Source organism: Engystomops pustulosus, chromosome 8 (genome assembly GCF_040894005.1).
Source record: "Engystomops pustulosus chromosome 8, aEngPut4.maternal, whole genome shotgun sequence".
In the NCBI taxonomy this organism is placed as follows: Eukaryota; Metazoa; Chordata; class Amphibia; order Anura; family Leptodactylidae; genus Engystomops; species Engystomops pustulosus.
The window spans coordinates 96,636,487-96,655,959 of NC_092418.1; the positions used below are offsets into that span (position 1 = coordinate 96,636,487).

At 43.8% G+C, this 19,473-nt stretch overlaps 1 protein-coding gene across 2 annotated transcripts in view; it reads left to right on the top strand.

The window, feature by feature from the left end:
* The window catches only part of IFIH1 (interferon induced with helicase C domain 1), a 34,999-nt gene that overhangs the window by 8,290 nt on the left and 7,236 nt on the right, over positions 1-19,473 (top strand). The window contains exons 4-12 of one of the 2 annotated variants that reach the window (XM_072121870.1): positions 1,735-1,794; positions 9,046-9,275; positions 11,213-11,423; positions 11,504-11,721; positions 13,010-13,123; positions 13,504-13,627; positions 15,115-15,342; positions 16,695-16,951; positions 19,318-19,467. In XM_072121870.1, the coding sequence (XP_071977971.1) occupies positions 1,735-1,794; positions 9,046-9,275; positions 11,213-11,423; positions 11,504-11,721; positions 13,010-13,123; positions 13,504-13,627; positions 15,115-15,342; positions 16,695-16,951; positions 19,318-19,467 (1,592 nt within the window). Of the gene's footprint in view, positions 1-1,734; positions 1,795-9,042; positions 9,276-11,212; positions 11,424-11,503; positions 11,722-13,009; positions 13,124-13,503; positions 13,628-15,114; positions 15,343-16,694; positions 16,952-19,317; positions 19,468-19,473 lie in introns of both variants that reach the window. The other variant, XM_072121869.1, reaches the window with a different exon arrangement.

Consider the following 19,473-nt stretch of genomic DNA (forward strand, 5'->3'; position numbering starts at 1 on the left):
GCACGGCATGGAATATAAAATGCTCTCCCTAGGAAGTACAATTAGTTACACAGAAAGCAAGCCCTTACACAGTATTGTACACTGAAAAATCAAAAAGTTATGGCTTTTTAAAGTTGGGAAGTTAAAAATGGAAACTCAAAAAAAAGCAAAAATGGTGTTAAAGTGTTTTACTTTTGGTCTGGAACCTCACACATCTATACATAACCATTGGAGTTAAGCTGTACCTAGGTGTGGGATGATCACAAAATTTCACATTTATTCATGATAATAGGAAAATGACCTGATCCTTTGTCTCTAATGGTCATTCAATGCATACAAATATCCAAAATTTTACATATGCAAAATATACCAGCAGGTGGCGCTGTTTTCTAGCTTTAGTTTTAAGTAGGGAAAAAGTAGAACATCCAATAGTCCTCTGTATTTGGAGGCGTAACGGGTAGTGTGGCGCAGACTTATCAATCTTTTTACATCAGGTCCTTCAAGGGAGTCTGTCTGTTTGATTGGGGAACTAAACCATGCACAGGTCCATATGGACCAGTCATTTGGGGTCCCAAATAGTTATTTCTGTCTCTGGACTTTAATACACACCTCGGTCCGGAGTGCTCATTCAGTGAAGCCAGTGTAGTACATCCCACATTCACTGCATATGAGCTGTTGATACAAGACATGCAAAACGAAGCTGGGGTGGACTATGTTGGTTTCAACTAAGCATCGCCCAGAGATGACTCCGATGTAACCCAACTTATCTCTAGGTATGTAGAAACGTTTGTTCTTTTAGCAGCTATAGACAATGATGTTACAGGACACTAAACCACTGTTGACCTGTAGTTGGTCCCAAATCATCACCCTTGTGCACTGGCTATGGTCTGGGACCGTTCATGCCTAAACAGGCGCTGGTAATAGTGCAATACATTGTCAGCACAGACAGCCAGATACATCAGGAGGCTCTGGTGCGGCGGAGGGGCAGGGTTTATATCATATGTTGGCGCACAATGGGGCACATTTACTTACCCGGTCCCGTTGCGATCCTGTGGTGCGTTGTCCGACAAGGATTTGAGTCTGCCGCGATTCACTAAGATCGTGCGCCCGAGTTCCTGCAGGTGTCGCTGTTGCGCCGAGGTCTGCCGGAGTTCACCTTCTTCTTCCTGGTGCATGTGAGAGCTTGATCTTGCGATACAATTCGTTTTTTAAATTCCGTGGTTTTTCCGAATCCGTCAGGTTGTCCAACATCCACGCCCCCCGATTTCTGTTGCGTGCAAGCTGACGCCGATGCGGCAAAATCCGATCACGTGCGGCAAAAACCCGGGGCAATTTGGCGCAGAATGGAAATATTCGGGAAACCCGAAGAAAGTGCGGTGTTCAGACCCTTAGTAAATGAGCCCTAATGTTCAGTTCAACTGAAGGGCACTGAGCTATAACGCCAGGCCTTACCAATGCATGACAGTGAGAGGACCATCATCCTCATCATCCTCTCTTAATTTTGGTGGAGAATATAGTAAATGTGACGGGTTCAAGCCCCTGAGCACCCTCCACCCGCCCTGCTCCTCACCCGTTCTATGCCCCGACGCGCCCAAAGGGGTGTTTGGTTCGGAGAAGCCAGAAAACTGCCAGGGACAAGGAGGTTCATGTGGTTTCTCCAACAGAAAACGGGCAGAGAAGTCATAATTCACACCTCTACACACATACTTGATACTTTGTGTTGCTCCATCATTATGTAATATTTTTTGTTTACAGATTTGGATGCAAGTTTTAACAAATCAATAGTGGAAAGCCCTGACCTGCCCAGCGAATCAGGTAAAACTTCATTTTCCAGTGTCTTCTATATAAAATACCGACTACACAGGAATGGGAACCCCCACGATCCGGAGAACAGAGATCTCCATCCAGTGGCGTAACTAGAAGCTGATGGGCCCCAGTGCAAAGTCTGTGCCAGGCCCCCGACTATAATGTAGGGTTTATAGTAATAGTCTTCTCAAATGGGAAAGTGGCATGATAAGGGCCCCCTAAACCTCTTGGGCCCAGGTACGATCGCAACCTCTGCACCCCCTAAAGTTATGCCCCTGTCTCCTTCTCACTAATGGATGGAGCGGTAGGAGAAACATGTGCCATGCTACTCCATTCACTGCCTACAAGAGGGCTCAGGACCACTCAGGTAGTTTGAGGACACTGACTGGCAAAATTTGTGGGCCCCCACTCCCCACAGAATGATAATCCAGCCCTGTGTGCACAGTGAATTTCCTGAACCCTGGGAAGGTGGGGCCAAGCTTCGATACCAGACTCATTGGGAGAGATTTTTTAGAAATGTCTGAGAGCAGAACTGTTCTAGTTGCTCAGGGCAACCAATCAGAGCTCAGCTTTTATTTATTCACAGCTGTTTTTATAATTGAAGCAGATCTCTGATTGGTTTCCATGAGCAACTAGAACAGTTCTGCTCTAAGACCTTTCTGATAAATCTCCCCCATTGGGTAGAATTCATGAAGCTACCTTAGGCAAATTTCTGGTGTAATGTGCACTAAAGCCTGCCTTCTGATACATTTATTAATGCTTTTAGACCATTTTTTTTCTTTTTTTCTCAACTTGTCCGACATAGAGGCGTGGCCCTTGGAAAAGGGTGTGGTCTCTGGAAAATAGGGCATGACCGAGTTAGAAAATAGTCGGTGCAGCAAAAAATAATCCAGGTGCACAGTTTAAACTAGCTCAAATCAGGTCTAAAGGTAGAATGCGACAGTCTTAAAGTGACAGATACATCATCACAATGATGGATCTGGTGCAGCAGTAGACTAGTTTTGTCTAGCCACAACACATGAATGAATTCTCCCCATTATTTGCCTAAAATCAGCGTTCTATTATTTTAGAAATTGAAATATAATATAGTAATATCACTTTGCTTTTTTTTAGAGATCAGTTATGTAAAAAAAATATTAGATTTCGTTATTCTGCGATGTACCCTATCCATACCAGATATAACCCCGTATCCCAAGTCTTCCTCCATGGTCATGTGGTACAGGGACATGGAAACATTGCCTCATTCTGTGCATCACTCAGTGTTCTGGAAGAGTCATAAATACACATTCCAAGAGAATAATAAGAACAATCCATTGTAAATTGTTCCAAATCTTCCCCCGATCCAGGTACACAAGCTGAACCATTCATTCTGGTGACCTGTTATTGTTGTAAGATGATCCCCCTCATCCATGACGCAATGTTTTCTGATAGATTATTCTACTAACAATAAATTATATTCAGTGACCAGATTGTTTTCAGAATTTTATAAAGGGGCTTTCTGGCATTTAGATATTGATGCCTTATTCTTAGCAAAACAGTGGGGTCTGACACATGGGAGCCCCCCACCATGATGAGCTGATATCAGGAGCGGCATAGTAGATCAGAAACCGCAGGGGTGGGCATAATGCAGATGGCTCCAATGAAAGCTGAGATGTGATTGGTTGACATGGGCAACTAGAACATTTCTGGTCTAAGAGATTTATGATAAATCTCCCCCAAATGTGAACTGCAGATATCCACCCACCTTTTTAAAACTGCCTGAATCTCTGGTTGCTGTACCTGAGCAATCTGGCAAGATGAGATTCTTATCCTTAAAGAGGACCTGTCACCCAAACGCCGCAGTGATAGAAGGATAGTGTTACCGGAAACCTCCAGTAACGCTATCTAACACTGCGGCGTGGTACAATGTAATCATCGGACCGCTCGCAAAGCAATCCGATGTATTCATGAGGGGGCGGTCCGAGGTGCTGCCTCTTCTCCGGACCGACCCCGCTCGCTCCATAGGGTGGCAGTGACCACCCGCCCCCTCATGAATACATCGGAACGCTTTGTGAGCAGTCCGACAATTACACTGTACCCCGCCGCATTGTTCAATAGCATTACCGGAGGTTTCCGGTAATGCCATCACTCTAACACTGCGGCGTTTGTTCAAGCTCCAGGAGCTGCTTACTTTAGTAAGCAGCTCCTAGTGCAGAAAATTTGGGTGACAGGTCCTCTTCAATATGACACCAGCTACATGATTCTGGGTGCTACAGAACTGAAGATAGATGGGTCTAAAGCGACACTCCCCCTGAAGCCTCTAAACTTGACTATCAACTAAAAATATGACTCTTCTCTACACTTTTGCACATGACTTTGATGGAGATTTTGTAAGGTAACTGAGTGAGATTTGACATAAGAGGGAATTCTAGAAAGAACATTTCACCCCCTTCCTGAGGGGGCTGGTAGTTTATTGGTGGAGAATCTGATTACCTGCTCTATACATTTTTGTGGTTATGTAATGTCTGCTGGGAGGAAATTAGTTCAGCAAGAAAGTTCACTTTACTATATGTCAACAGTGAAGAAAGATTCTGGTAAAAAATGTCCTTCAAAACCACATAAAACCATCTATAGGCAGCGAGTTACGAAACTGCAGGACGTCTGTTATTGTGCGGCCCCATATACATTGACTAGAACTGGTTCTTTTCAGTATCGGGTTCTCTCCTTATATCCCCCCGTGTACTTCCAGGACCTGCTGTTCTGGGTGAATTTGCTTATTCGGCATTAAAATTGACATTTTCCTTAACTTCTACATATTTTCCTGCACGGTTTTTGTAAGAACAGAGTTGACAGCATCTTAAAAAAAGGACAAATGTATAAAAGAGCAGATTAGGCAGAACATTGTCTACACAATCCCTTTAAGAATAGTAGGGAACAGATAATCCCACTCCTGTTAGGCCACTTTCACACGGTCAGTATTTGATCCGTATTTTACATCAGTTATTTGAAAGCCAAAACTAGAAGTCAACCCTACGGGAGGAAAAGCTTCGATGAAAACATCTTGTGGCAGATTTACTTACCCGGTCCATTTGCGATCAAGCAGCGCGTTCTCTGTGGTGGATTCGGGTCTTCTGGCGATTTACTAAGGCAGTTCCTCCGACGTCCACCAGGTGTCGCTGCTGCGCTGAAGTTCCCCGAGGCCCGCCGGAGTTCACGATCCTATACTTGGTGAAGGTAAGCGCGTGTCCTGCCACATTTTTTTTTAAAATGCGGTGGTTTTTCCGAATCCGTCGGGTTTTCGTTCGGCCAACCCCCCCCCCCCGATTTCCGTCACGTGCATCCCGGCGCTGATGCGCCACAATCCGATCGCGTGCGCCAAAATCCCGGGGCAATACAGGGAAAATCGGCGCAAAACGAAAAATTTGTGTAACCCGCCGGTAAAGCGCAATTCGGGCCCTTAGTAAATGACCCCCCTTCTGTTTTTTTGATGCACTCATGGGTTTTGGGATACAAATAGTGGTGAGTGGACCCGAAAACTCAGTGTTTGAGTCCGTACCAGACCAAGACTTCAGGTCGAGGTTTGGTTGTGCCTCCGGAAAAAAAAGCCAGCGGCACTAGCATGTTGTCAGCGCTGCACACCGCCATTTTGGGGAGCATAAGTACTTCCTGATGACACCACGGAAGTCAAGCTCTCCCCAACTCTAGATGCCTCCTCCTTTGGTTGATATCATGCATCAGACTTTAAGAGATCTTGTTAGTGATGTGTCTGTATGGAGGACAATTGAGCACATTGTGGGGGTATTCTGAGGCAGAGAGAGCTTGACTTCAGTGTACAAGTGTCCGCCTCCTTGACTTTATGCAATCAATTTACATCTCACGTCAAAGTTGATTTTCTGGATGATGCCACCAGAATGAACCCTGAAAGAAACATGATCTGGAAGGTGTTCATCTGCTTAACAATATATGTGAAGAGGTTTATTAGGTCAAGTTCTGCTGACAGGTTCTCTTTAGAAATGGCAGGAACCTCCTGTCATATGGACACGATAAAGTCTAGCTTGTTTTAAACACAACTAAAACAGAACTTTTCCTGTGATTCCAGGTAGAGCACAAGGTCTGGGTAAGGGGCACGGTTAGATCATGTTGTAGGGTGTTTGTAGGACTTGCATATTAACACAATAATCCAAGGTCAGGTCTCGGGTGTTAAATAGTGCAGAAGACTGTAGGGATTCATGTGTTTGTGTGACTCATTTCATGCCTACGATACAGTCATGTGGGGGTGATCATTCCAACCCATCTTCTCCGTCCACGTGAGTTCTCCGCCAGGTTAATGTCAATGCACAATGGCGCACAGAACAGCTTCAGCGTAAAGCTACAGATTCATTTCTCATCCTTCTGCCCTTGTCAGTGTCTGGCAGCTGCAACACTTCAAGTAATGGACAGGTCACACAAGTCACAGCTGAGATTGTAACCCACCCCATAACTCAAGCCAAATTCTGCAATGGATATAGGTTCTTCAATAAATGGCTTCAAATTATCTGAAATCTAATCTAATATTATAATAATATACTGTAATAATATAGTCTAATATAATAATAATTCCTTTATTTATATAGCGCACACAGATTACACAGCGCTGCACAGAACTTGCCAAATCAGTCCCTGTCCCCATGGGGCTCACAATCTAATCAACCTACCAGTATGTTTTGGTGTGTGGCAGGAAACCGGAGGACCCGGAGGAAACCCACGCAAACACGGAGAGAACATACAAACTCTTTGCAGTTGTTGACCCTGGGAATTGAACCCAGGAACACAGCGCTGCAAGGCTGTAATGCTAATCACCATGCCACCGTGCTGCCCCTAATATTGCTGAAAATAATGTTGTAAGAAGTTGTCAAGTATCAAAATATTATATTTTTTATGCTTTAAAAAAAAAATTCAAGCATATTATTACCATATTATTTACCTTGTTATAAATCTGTCTACCTGCAACCACCACTAGAGGGAGCTTTACAAGTTGTAAAAATCTTATTGCATTGAATTCTGCTGATAAACTTATGTATATAAGTATAAGGGTTATGATGAAAACCATAGAGTTATGTTCTAGATATGCTCCTAAAGTTGCCATGAGTTGTACAAGACTTCTGGATTAAAAAAATCAGTCCCAACATCTGGTCAGAGCAGGTTCTATGTATCTATAAACATTTGTCAGTCACCCGCTTGATAATAGGGAAAATGTTTTTTAGAAATCCTTTTTGATTGAGTGTTAGTGGAAAATGTTAAAGGGAGGCTGCCATCAGTTGTGTCCATACAAAACTGGAGGACTGTGTTATTATTTGTGTGTGTTGTTAGTAGCAGCAGCAAAAAATATATTTTATATTCTAGGAATGTAGCTGGACATGGAAGGGCTTTTTTTTTTTTTTCGTTTACATTACACTGCTTCTCAGTCTCTCCCCTTTTCTGTAATATCTAAGCAGAAGCCTTCTACAGCTCTTACTTAGAGTAGAGGGGCTGTGCTGTCTTCTGCAAAGAGATCTCACACAGGAGTGCTCCCCTGTGCTCCAAGTCCAGCTCCAATCCTGGAATATAAATGCAGATCTTAGCTTAGGCAAAGGAGGAAATCATCTCAGGCAATATATTAACAGCTTATTATCCAAGATTGAGGAGCTTTGGTTTTGTCTGAGGTTGTGTTTTTTCTGCTGTATTATTAAAAAAGGTTACTGGCAGGGGAGAACCTAAACCAGTGGTGGCGAACCTATGGCACGGGTCATCAGAGCCCTTTCTGTGGGCACCCGGGTCATCACCCAAGCACACCAGACAGGATTTAAAGAATCTTCCTGCAGTTCCAAACAACTTAAAAGATGCTGCTTTCAGTCATATATCTAAGTGATACTTACTTTGCTACTTGGGTATGTAGGAAGAGGGAGAATGAGCCCTTCTGCTGGCCCCAAAATTCTGTGTACAGAGGGACACAGGAAAGAAGCTAAATGATGCAAATTTTCCATCTTGTCCACAGGAGGTCAATATGATCAAACGTTGTTGAAGAACAGGGAGCAATAAGTTACTGCTTTAATATTTGGTTGGCACCTCGCAATAAATAGGGGGTTTTGTTTTGCAGTTTGGGCACTCGGCCACTAAAAGGTTCACCATCACTGACCTAAACCATCTGCTGCCATCCAGTAATAATATATCAGGTTATTTTTTTTGGTAAGTGGGTTCTCCATGCAGTTTGTTGCACCAATGATGACATCAGATGTGAATCGGGCCTTGCTTTGCATTAGCTGACTGGTCCTGATGCTGTCCCCCATTTTGCTGGAGGTGGTGCTGCCTGAGGCAAGAGGCTCAACTTCTCTGATGGGTGGTGCACCCCTGGTTACCGCCCTGTTGGCTATTATGATTAATTAACATATTCACTTAGGGTCATATGTTTCAAATTGGTAAATGGATTCTGTAAAATTAAACCCCGTATTTATCAGGGACACATCGACAATTACATCAGCCATTCAGAATTCTGATCATGTGAAACGTTCTCTTTAAAGGAAATCTGCCATCGAAGTCCACCAAACTCAGATCCAGGCACCGTGACTATAGTAATCTCCTTATGTTTGTTACCCATGGCCTCCTTCCTTCTAAAATCAACTTTGAAAATTAAGGGACTACCCTAGCACTTCTGTGATTTGGCTTTACAGACTGTTACACTGTCTTACCTTCCCCCCTACTTCCTCAGCACTTGTGCAGTATTATCAGTGCTATCAGGGCGAAACAGTGTAACAGCCTGTAAAGCCAGATCACAGAGGTGCTAGGGTAGACCCTCTATTTCATTAGCATAATTTTAAAAGTTGATTTTAGACCTAAGGAGGCAATGGATAGAAAATATAAGAAGATTACCACAGTCTCTGTGCCTGGATCTACAGGGGTCATTTATTCATTAGAGCGGCTCCTTACGACAGTTCTATGTCCGCCATTGGGGGTTGTCGCATAAAATGTCGCAAAATATAGACCAGAGCAGGGACTGGAGTCAATTTGCGTCAAAACCTGCGCCTAAACTGAAACTCGCAATTCAGTTCAGTCTTATTGTGAAAACTAATCAATGCAAATAATGAATTTTTTAAAAATTTGGCGCAATGGGAAGTCACAAAACAATATTTGTACCACAACTGCGCCAAAAATAACGCCAAACATAGACAAAATGACAATAATCCATCACCCCCTATGAGTAAGTGTCCCTGGTTTATCATGATGGATTTTGAGGGTATAACATTGAATTCAATTCATTTGCAGTAGAAGAAGACCTGCCCAGCGCGAGCAGAGACCGCGCCTCTCCGGTTCCTGAAATGACACTTCGAGATTATCAGATGGAAGTGGCCAAACCATCGTTAGACGGAGAGAATATTATCATATGCTTGCCTACAGGAAGCGGGAAAACCAGAGTAGCCGTGTACATCGCAAGGAACCATCTGGACGAAAGAAGGAAAAACGGCCTTCCGGCTAAAATTATCGTTTTGGTCAACAAGGTACGAAATTATGCATGGCATGTAAGAATTACTGCTGATGGATATCATCTACACAATGGGGGACATGTATTATCGTATCTGCGCCTAAAAAAGTTTTCGTCTTTTGGGCGCAGAATTGTTGCGGATCATTTATAATGAGTTTGCGCCAAAAAGAACAGTTGTTTCCGACTATCCCAACTTCTCCGGCTTTTTTTGGCGCAAGTGGGTGTGGCCTAACCTTTCCACATTATCCGTCACATTTATGTGTATTTTGTCGCCATTTTTAGGCGCAATTTTTGGCGCACAATAGACCAGAAAAAAAATGGTCAAAGAGCAAAATTTAGGCGCAGTCCATGTAAGATTTTGACGCACATCTCATTTTTATGGCGCACGACTGATTAGTTCCATCTAATTACTTACAGCCGTGCGCCACTTCAAAAGGGGTTGTCCGAGAGTTGTGAAAAAAATCTAAAGGTGGCCGGAGGGGGCTGCTTAAAAAAATAAAGATCTACCGTATATACTCGTGTATAAGCCGAGTTTTTCAGCACAAAAAATGTGCTGAAAAACGTCCCCTCGGCTTATACACGAGTCAATACACACATATATTTACTAAAAAAATATTTAAAAAATAATAAACTTATATACTCACCCTCCGGTGGCCCCGACGTGCAGCGATGCTCCCCCGATGTCCGCATGGGTCCTCTTCTGGCTTCCGCACCCGTCTTCTTTCTTCTCTAACTTCGTGCTGGGCGCCGCCATGTTTTTCTACCAGGCAGCATCTAGTATGACGCCAGCAGCGGCGCGTCTTACTAGGCGCCGTCCGGGGGAGAACAATGGCGGCGCCCAGCACGAAGTTAGTGAAGAAGACGGGCGCAGAAGCCAGAAGAGGACCCGCGCGGACATCGGGGGAGCAGCGCTACACGTCGGGGCCACCGGAGGGTGAGTATATAAGTTTATTTTTTTTTTTTAATGCTGAGCTGGGCTGTATACTACTGGGGGCAGGCTGTATATTACTGTGGACTGGCTGTATGCTACTGGGGGCAAGCTGTATATTACTAGGGGCAAGCTGTAAACTACTGGGAGCAAGCTGTATACTACTGGGGGCAAGCTGTATACTACTGGGGACTGGCTGTATACTACTGGGGACAAGCTGTATACTACTGGGGGCAGGCTGTATACTACTGGGAGCAGGCTGTATACTACTGGGGGCAAGCTGTATACTACTGGGGACTGACTGTATACTACTGGGGACTGGCTGTATACTACTGGGGACTGGCTGTATACTCCTGGGGGCAGGCTGTATACTACTGGGGGCAGGCTGTATACTACTGGGGGCAGGCTGTATACTATAGAGGGCAGGCTGTATACTATAGGGGGCTTGCTGGCTACACACTGGTGGGGTCTGTGACCAATGCATTTCCCACCCTCGGCTTATACTCGAGTCAATAGGTTTTCCCAGTTTTTGATGGTAAAATTAGGGGTCTCGGCTTATACTCGGGTCAGCTTAGACTCAAGTATATACGGTACTTACCTTCCGGCGCCCTCCTGTGTCCCGTGCTGCTTTCGCTCCGGTCCGGGCGCCATGTAAACAAACATGGCCGCTGGAGCAGTGCTGGATTCAGCTTCCGGCCAGCCGTTGCCGGCCACGCCTATCCTTCCCTATTCACAGCATTGTGTATGGGGGCCGGAAGGTTGTCGTGTCCAGCACTGCTCTGGCGGCCATGTTTGTTTACATGGCACCCGGAGTGACAGCAGAACTGGACACCGGAGGGCGCCGGAAGGTAAGTAGATCTTTATTTTATTAAGCAGTCCCCTCCGGCCACCTTTTTTCACAACTCTTGGACAACCCCTTTAATACATCGGGCTGTGCTTTCAGAAGACTGATCACCGATGCCGACAGTCCAATCCCCCCCCCCAATGTTTGATTTGAGAAGACACCAGCTTGTCTCTTTTTGTAGGTTCCTTTGGTTGACCAGCACTTCCGCAGTGAGTTTCATCCGTACTTGAAGGATCGCTATCTGGTCACCAAGATAAGCGGAGATTCCCAGCTGAAGATTTCATTTCCCGATGTTGTGAAGAAGCATGATGTCATCATCTGCACGGCTCAGATCCTGGAAAATTCCTTAATGAAAGCAGAAGAAGACGAAGAAGAAGGCGTCCAACTGTCTGGTATGTAGGTAACCATACATCTAAAATTTAAGGAGTTCTCCTAGAAGGATAATTTCACTGACCTGGGCTTTGGGTTCTAGATTTCTCCCTCCTCATCATTGATGAATGTCACCACACCCAGAAGGGGGCGGTCTATAACAATATCATGATCCGCTACATACAGCAGAAGAAGAGGAATAAAAGGTTGCAGAAGTTGCAAGGACCAGTGGTCCCACTTCCCCAGATCCTGGGACTGACTGCATCACCAGGTGTGGGCGGAGCCAAAGATAGTAAGAAAGCAGAGGAGCACATCTTAAAGGTACGGGTATACTGTAAAACACGTGGCCTACCTTAAAGGGGTTGTCTGAACTTCTTCTCATTCTTCAAGGTGGAGGTGGAGTGGTCCGCTTAGTTACCTTATATGTACTGGACCTGCAAGATTGAAATGTAGTGTAGGAGACCAGGACTAAGAAGAACATTTGGTTGTCAGTCAGTTTTTAGACCTTTAAAAAAAATCACCTCCAAAGGCATATGCAAATGAGCTGAGAATAGTCGCTTGTCCTGTTTACTTAAAGGGATTGTTCATTTTAAGCACATTCCAGCAATTAATTGATATTGATTGGGTAATGAGAAGTTAGCCAATTTTTCCAATCTACTTCCTCTATCAATTCTAAATCTCTGCTTGCTGTCATGCAACAGGAAGCTTTATTCTTTACTTCCTGTAGACAAACACAGGTTCACAGTCATGTGATGTTACACAGGGGTACTTCTCGTTATAACACAGAAAGTAATCACAGCTGTGTGTTATAACGAGCAGTGCACCTGTGTGACATCACATGACCTTGGACCGGTGTTTATATACAGGAAGTCAAGAATACAATTGCCTGTTGAGTGGCAGCAAGCAGAGATCTAGGAATCTGTAAATAATTGATACAGTAAGTAGATTGGAAATTTGTTTAACTTTTCTTTACACAAACCCCTTTAAGACGATCCATATATTGGACTATATAGCACCATGATTCTGGTGTCATTTTAATGATGAGAAACTCATCTTTCAACCTGCAGGACTGTGATTTTGTGTGCCATAAAACTATGGCCCAGATTTAATTGAGGCAAAGGGTGAGGCAGATTACTGAATACTGAATCTGGCGCCCCCTACAGTGCTCGGGAAGTGTGAACCAACTTATTTTAGGTGCACTATGTAATTTTTTCTTCTTCTGTGTGCACATTTATTCTGTTTGGCGCAAAACACTTCTTAGATACATGTGCAATGTCCAAAAACGTTCTTTACAGTGCAAAGTCAGACAGAAAACTGGCGCAGCCACAATACTACATCTGGCCCTACAAGTCCTATAATTGGACACAACCCTTTAATTTTATTGTTTTTTTTATTGATAGTGATCGCATCTATCATGTGACTCATTAGGCACTTGTAGTTGTGTAGTTGCATACTAGTAGTAGTGATCGGGGTAAACTTCTCCCAGACACCTCAGATACTCCTGACAACAACCGACTTTGTATATATATTGTAGAATGCTACTTTCCTTTTATACTGTATATTATAATTATATTATAATAATTATTATTATATTATTTTGTACTATTAGATTTGTGCTAACATGGATTCCAGGATTAAGACCGTGCAAACACACATCAAACAGTTAGAGAACCAAGTGAAGCTTCCATACAAGAAAGTGGAGATTGCCGAAGACAACGCTAAGGTGATGTCATAGAAATGATGTTGTTGATCAAATAACATGTGAACATCATGTTCATACTTTTTAGAATTTGGGCCTCCCACTGTTTTCCATTAACAGTAGCTGGTTGGTGGGCGTCTGACCCCTGGGTGAGCTGCAGTACCACAATATGGCCACCGCATAGAGGATGGCGCCAACTTCTTCTACCCTCTTCCCCTTGTGTAGTTGTGGGGAAGATAGATGTGGGGTCTGTGTTCTGGACCCCAACTGATCAGATACTGATGACCTATCCTGAGATCATCAGTCGAGCTTTAGTTGGTTTAGATGAGTATAACTCAGGTTTTGTCTACGTTTGCTATAACCTGACATTCCCAGCTGTTTCATGCTCTTTTATTTCATTACAGAGCCCATTTGGAGATAAGATTAAAGAAATGATGAAAGATATTGAAACCTTTAGTGATCTGTACCCACAAAATGATCATGGATCCCAATCTTATGAGCAGTGGGTTGTGCAAAAAGAGAAGACGGGTAAGTGCAAGTGGAATGAAGTGAGAGTGATATAGTACATCTACTATATATATATTTTTTTTTTTTCAGACTATAAGGCGCACAAAAAATCCAGAAATCAAAGGTGCGCCTTACAGTCCAGTACGCCTTATATATGAACCGTACTCACAGAGAACAGCTGCCTTGAACTGTGCACAGGTTTGCCACCTGCTGGTCATTCATCCTTATAATCAGGTGCGCTTTATAATCCAGTGCGCCTTATAGTCTGAAAAATACGGTAATAATTATATCAAGTTGGGTTATGCAGCCTTAGCTCTGTATAAAAGTGGTGCACTTTTCGTGGTCCACATCCTACTGCCTGGCAAAGATCAATGATCACTTCCATACCTGGCTAAGAAGTCAGATAGCAGTGAGTACATCTGAAAGGAACTCGCCACTACCGGCTCCTCTCCTGCTGCGCTGCTCTGGGTTCCGATACTAGACGTACACAGAAGAGGACCCTGGAGAGAAGTGCTTGTCAGATTTACTCAACGTTTGCGGGCACCACTTTGTCCTGATGCTGGGGCACACAACTAGTGTCAGGACACAGTGTAGAGCCGCGCACAGATCAGTGACGAAAGACATTTCTTTTGTTTCTTGTCTGCTCTGGGGTCCCCAGGTGTTTGTATTAGTCTGCTCTGGGGTCTCCAGTACTACTAATGTCTGCTCGGTAGTCTCCAGCGTTATTATTGTCTGCTCTGGGCTCTTCATTACCATTATTGTCCGATCAGGGGACTCCAGTATAATTAGTGTCTGACCTACGGTCTACAATATAATTGCTCTCCTGTACTATTATTGTTTGATCTGGGGTCTCCAGTATAATTATAGTTTGCTCTGGGGTTTCCAGTACTTTTATTGTCTGATCTGCGGTCTGCGGCATAATTATGGTTTGCTCTGGGGTCTCCTGTACTATTATCGTTTGATCTGGGGTCTCCAATATAATTATGGTTTGCTCTGGGGTCTTCTGTACTTGTATCGTTTGAACTGGGGGCTCCAATATAATGGGGCACATTTACTAAGGGTCCGCGGAACGCATTTCTGTCTGTTTTCCCGAATGTTTCCGTTTTGCACCGCATTTAGAAGGGGTTTTTGGCGCACGCGACCGGATTTTGGTGCTTCGGCACCGGCTTTCACGTGACACAAATTGGGGGGCAGGCCGTCGGATGATCCGACGGATTCGGACAACGCCCGGGATTTAACATCTCAAATTGTGTCGCAAGACATATACTCACATACACCAGGAGGAAGAAGGTGAACTCCGGCGGACCTCGACAAGGGATCGCGACAGGAGCGGATAAGTAAATGTGCACTTTAGGTTTAAACCCTTAGTAGGCATCCCTATAGAAAGTCCTATTGCCTCTTTACAGTAAGTAAAGGGCTCCATTGAACAAATTGTTATATAATGTAAAAGTGCAAATACTTTAGAAAACTGCATTTTTCCTTGTCTCAAATCTCAATCTTGTTCCCAGCCGCCAAGGAAGGAAACCGCAGGCAGCACGTCTGCGCACTGCATCTGAAGAAGTACAACGACGCCCTGCAGCTCTACGACACAATCCGCATGAATGACGCCCTCGCCCATCTCGTCAAGTTCTATAATGATGAGAAGAAGAGGGCGCTAATGCTGAATGAGTCTGATGGAGCCGCTCTGTCTGACAAGATCGATGAGACGGATAGATTTCTCACTGAATTATTCTATAGTAAGCGCCCTGGAAATTCTTTGGTGGGTCAAAATGTGGGAAAATTGTAGTATTTACTAATATTTTGACGGTAATCATTAATGTAGGCCTTTACCATCACAAGAAGTACTGACTGATCTAGATCAGTACTTCTTAAAGGAAATCTACTATCAAAATCCATCAGGATAAACCTGGGGCATTACTCATCGATCCAGGCACCGTGACTGAGGTAATCGTATATTTGTTATCCATGGCCTCCTTCCTTCTTCAATCAACTTAAATAACTATGCTAATGCGCCAGAAAGGCATTACCAGCGCCCCTCTGTACTTCAGCTTCACAGGCTGTTACACTGTGCAGGTGCACTTCCCCCCCTACCACTGTATGCTGAAAGGGAGGGAGATGTGCTGTGGGAGCAGAGGGAAGGTTGAGCCTGTGAAAAGCCCCCAGTAGCCTTTCAGGTTCATTAGCATGACATTTAAGAGTTAATTTTAGTAGGAAGGAGGCCATGTATAATAAATATAAGAAGATTACTATAATCACGGTGCCTGTGAGTATAAGCAGAGTTTTTCAGCACATAAAATGTGCTGAAAAACCCTAACTCAGCTTATACTGGAGTCAAGAAAAAAAAACAAAAAGTGTACTCACCTTCCGACGTCCCCCGGCATCCATCGTGGCTCCGACATAGTTCCCGGTCCGTTGCAGTCTTCGTGACGTTAGCCGCACGCTGACGCTCTAATGTGTGTGCCGGCATCGGCACACACTATGACGTCAGTGAGCGGCTGACGTGATGGTGCCTGCGACAGACCAGGAGCCGATGTTGGAGCCGCAATGGATGTTTTTGTTTTTTTTCCCTACAGGCAGGGGCTGGCTGGCTATATACTCAAGGGGCTGGCAGGCTATATACTAGGGGGCTGGCTGGCTATATACTTGAGGGGGCTGGCTATATACTCCAGGGAGCTGGCAGGCTATATACTCCAAGGGACTGGCAGGCTATATACTCCAAGGGACTGGCAGGCTATATACTACAGGGGCTGGCTATATACTTCTGGGGGCTGGCTGTCTATATACTAGAGGGGACTTGCTGTCTATATACTAGGGGGGCTGTGACCAATGCATTTCCCACCCTCGACATATACTTGAATCAATAGGTTTTTCCAGTTTTTTCTTAGACTCGGGTCAGCTTATACTGGAGTATATACGGTTTATCATGATGGATTTTGATGGTAGATTTCCTTTGACAAAAAATAATAATTCTGAGCATCTTTCTTAATGGTTGGTCATGATATCTAGTAATCTGAGCACGTGTGGGGTTAGATGGTCTTTAAATGTTCATTTCTAGCACATAATACCCACTTGCTCTATATTTCCTCAGAATGCAAGAAGGATCTGGAGCAGTTGGCTGAGAATGAAGAGTATGAGAACGAGAAGCTTACTAGACTGAGGAGGTCCATAATGGAAGAGTTTACCAGAAATAACAAGGCCAGAGGAATTGTATTCACCAAGACTCGGCAAAGTGCAGCCGCTCTGTGTCAGTGGATAGATGACAATGAAAAGTTCCGAGAAGTGGGCATCCGGGCTCATTACATTATAGGAGCAGGGGCCAACAGTGACTATACAGCCATGACCCAGGTAATGGTTTATTCCCAAAAAACGGCTTGCACTTTTATATTCATATATATCTTCATATTTGGAGGTCATGAGTTTAGGAAAGCTACGAGTAGCGGCCGCCATATTGGTTATTGTCCAGTTTTTCTCATTGGCCAATCATGAGGTTTTGTCTTTTGTTGACACAATCCTCTTCAATGAAATGCCATCATTCACGTAGACTATATTACGATGAGTCCACCTTGAAGATGATGGTTATGGGGCTTATCTACTAAGGGTCGCAGATTGCACTTTCGTTGGACTTTCCAACGTTTTCGGGGATTGCACCACTTTGCCCGGTATTTAACAGGGTCTGATCTGGGATTGTGTCGCACATGATCGGTTTCTGTTGCAGCTGCGCCGGCTTTCAAGCAACAGAAATCGAGGGGCATGCCGCCGGACGGTCCTACTGATTCAGACTGAGCGCAGGGTTTAACTTTCAAATCGTGCCGCAAGACAATGCACTTACATGCACCAGGAAGAAGAAGGTGAACTCAGGTGGACCTGAGCGGGGAAGCGACACATGCAGGATATCGGGCGCACGGTCTTAGTGAATTGCAGCACAGTGCATTATCTTTAAACAATGCACTTTCGGAAACTTCGTCGGACGGATAAGTAAATGTGCACCCAGTGGCATAACTAGAAGCTGATGGGCCCCAGTGCAAAGTTTGTGCCAGGCCCCGACTATAATGTATGGATTTTAGCACTAGTCTTCTCATATGGGAAAGTGACACCTAATGGGCCCCCTAAGCCTCTTGGCCCCCTCAAATTATGCCCCTGTGTGCACCACTGTGTCAACTTTCTAGGAGTTTATTATCTGACCCTCTTCCGGTGGCTACGCTCCATTAAATTCCATGGGAGTGAAAAAATTGCAGAGCGTATAGACTCTCAGATTTCCAACACTCCCATAGACCTGAATGAAGAGTGGAGGCACATGCTGGGCCAGCTCTCCATTCAGTCTTGGCCACAGAAGCGGGGGGTTACCACACCCCCATTTTTGGGATAATTGTGGGTTCCATGGGTTGAATCGGCATCTATCATCTATTTATGACATATCCTATTTCTATGTTACAAATATTTAAAATGCAAATACAATGGAACCTTGAATTACGAGCATAATTCAGTCCGGGAACATGCTAGTAAGTTTTTAGCAATGAACTTATAGGAAATCATTGAAACCCAGACATTTGGTTCTACAATGACCTTGGATTATAAGCAGAATTTGTTTTTGTAATCCAAATTGCTTCTATAGCAAAGCACATTTTTGCATAGGATATCATTGAAACACATTTAGTTGTGTGTAAAACAACATCCAGCCCCATTATTCTTCTACTTCTTCAATATTGTGGTAGGCCCCACATCATGCTTATACAGGCGGTCCCCTACTTAAGGACACCCGACTTACAGACAACTCATAGTTACAGACAGACCCCTCTGACCTCTGGTGAAGTCTCTGGATGTTACTATACTCCCAGACTGCAATGATCAGCTGTAAGGTGTCTGTAATGAAGCTTTATTGATAATTCTTGGTCCCATTACAGCAAAAAATGTTTAAACTCCAATTGTCACTGGGGACAATTTTTTTTTTCTGGATCTACAATTATAAAATATACAGTTTCGACTTACATACAAATTCAACTTAAGAACAAACCTCCGGACCCTATCTTGTACGTAACCCGGGGACTGCCTGTAATATGAAATTTTGCTTATAAACCAAGTTTTCTCAAATACAAGTTCATCTTGCAAAACACTTCAATTTACTTGTAATCCAAGGTTCCATTGTATCCAATAATTCAAGTAAATTCTTTAGTGATTTTAGTGTATTTTAAAAATGTTCTGGATCCGTAAAACAAAAAAAAAGGAATTTACCACTGAGCCTTATAACAGACTAACAGCTTCTGTTTTGTAGAGATCACTTTTTAGCAGTCATGTGATAATGTTCACAAAAAGCGGGGAAAAATGACCTAAATATTAGTACCACATTATCCTGTATTCCCAATAGGTGATGATCATGTTTCACCTCATCTTTGTCCCTGCACAGGTCACAGAGCATGCCCACAACATTTTACCGTAAAGGTCAATGCAATCTCAACAACACAGGTTCTATTATACGCACAGCCCAATTAGACATATCGCAGAATCCCAGAATTACCAATGTTAAGGCAAGATGGCCGCTCCCATTATTTTGGACAAATAATCTTAAAGTAAAAAACAGATTAAAATGTATTTAAAATAGGTATCAGGATTTTGGTTTTATCTAGAAGAAAATAAAAAAATTGATGATACATACCCTTTAAGCCTCATGCTTTACTATGATAATCCATGTAATAGAAAATCTCATTGTTTTGCAGAATGAACAAAAGAAAGTGCTTCAGAAATTTAAAACTGGAGAACTGAACCTTCTCATAGCCACAAGTGTAGCTGAGGAGGGGCTGGATATCAAGGAGTGCAACATAGTCATCTCTTATGGTCTCATCCACAATGAAATAGCAATGATGCAGGTAATT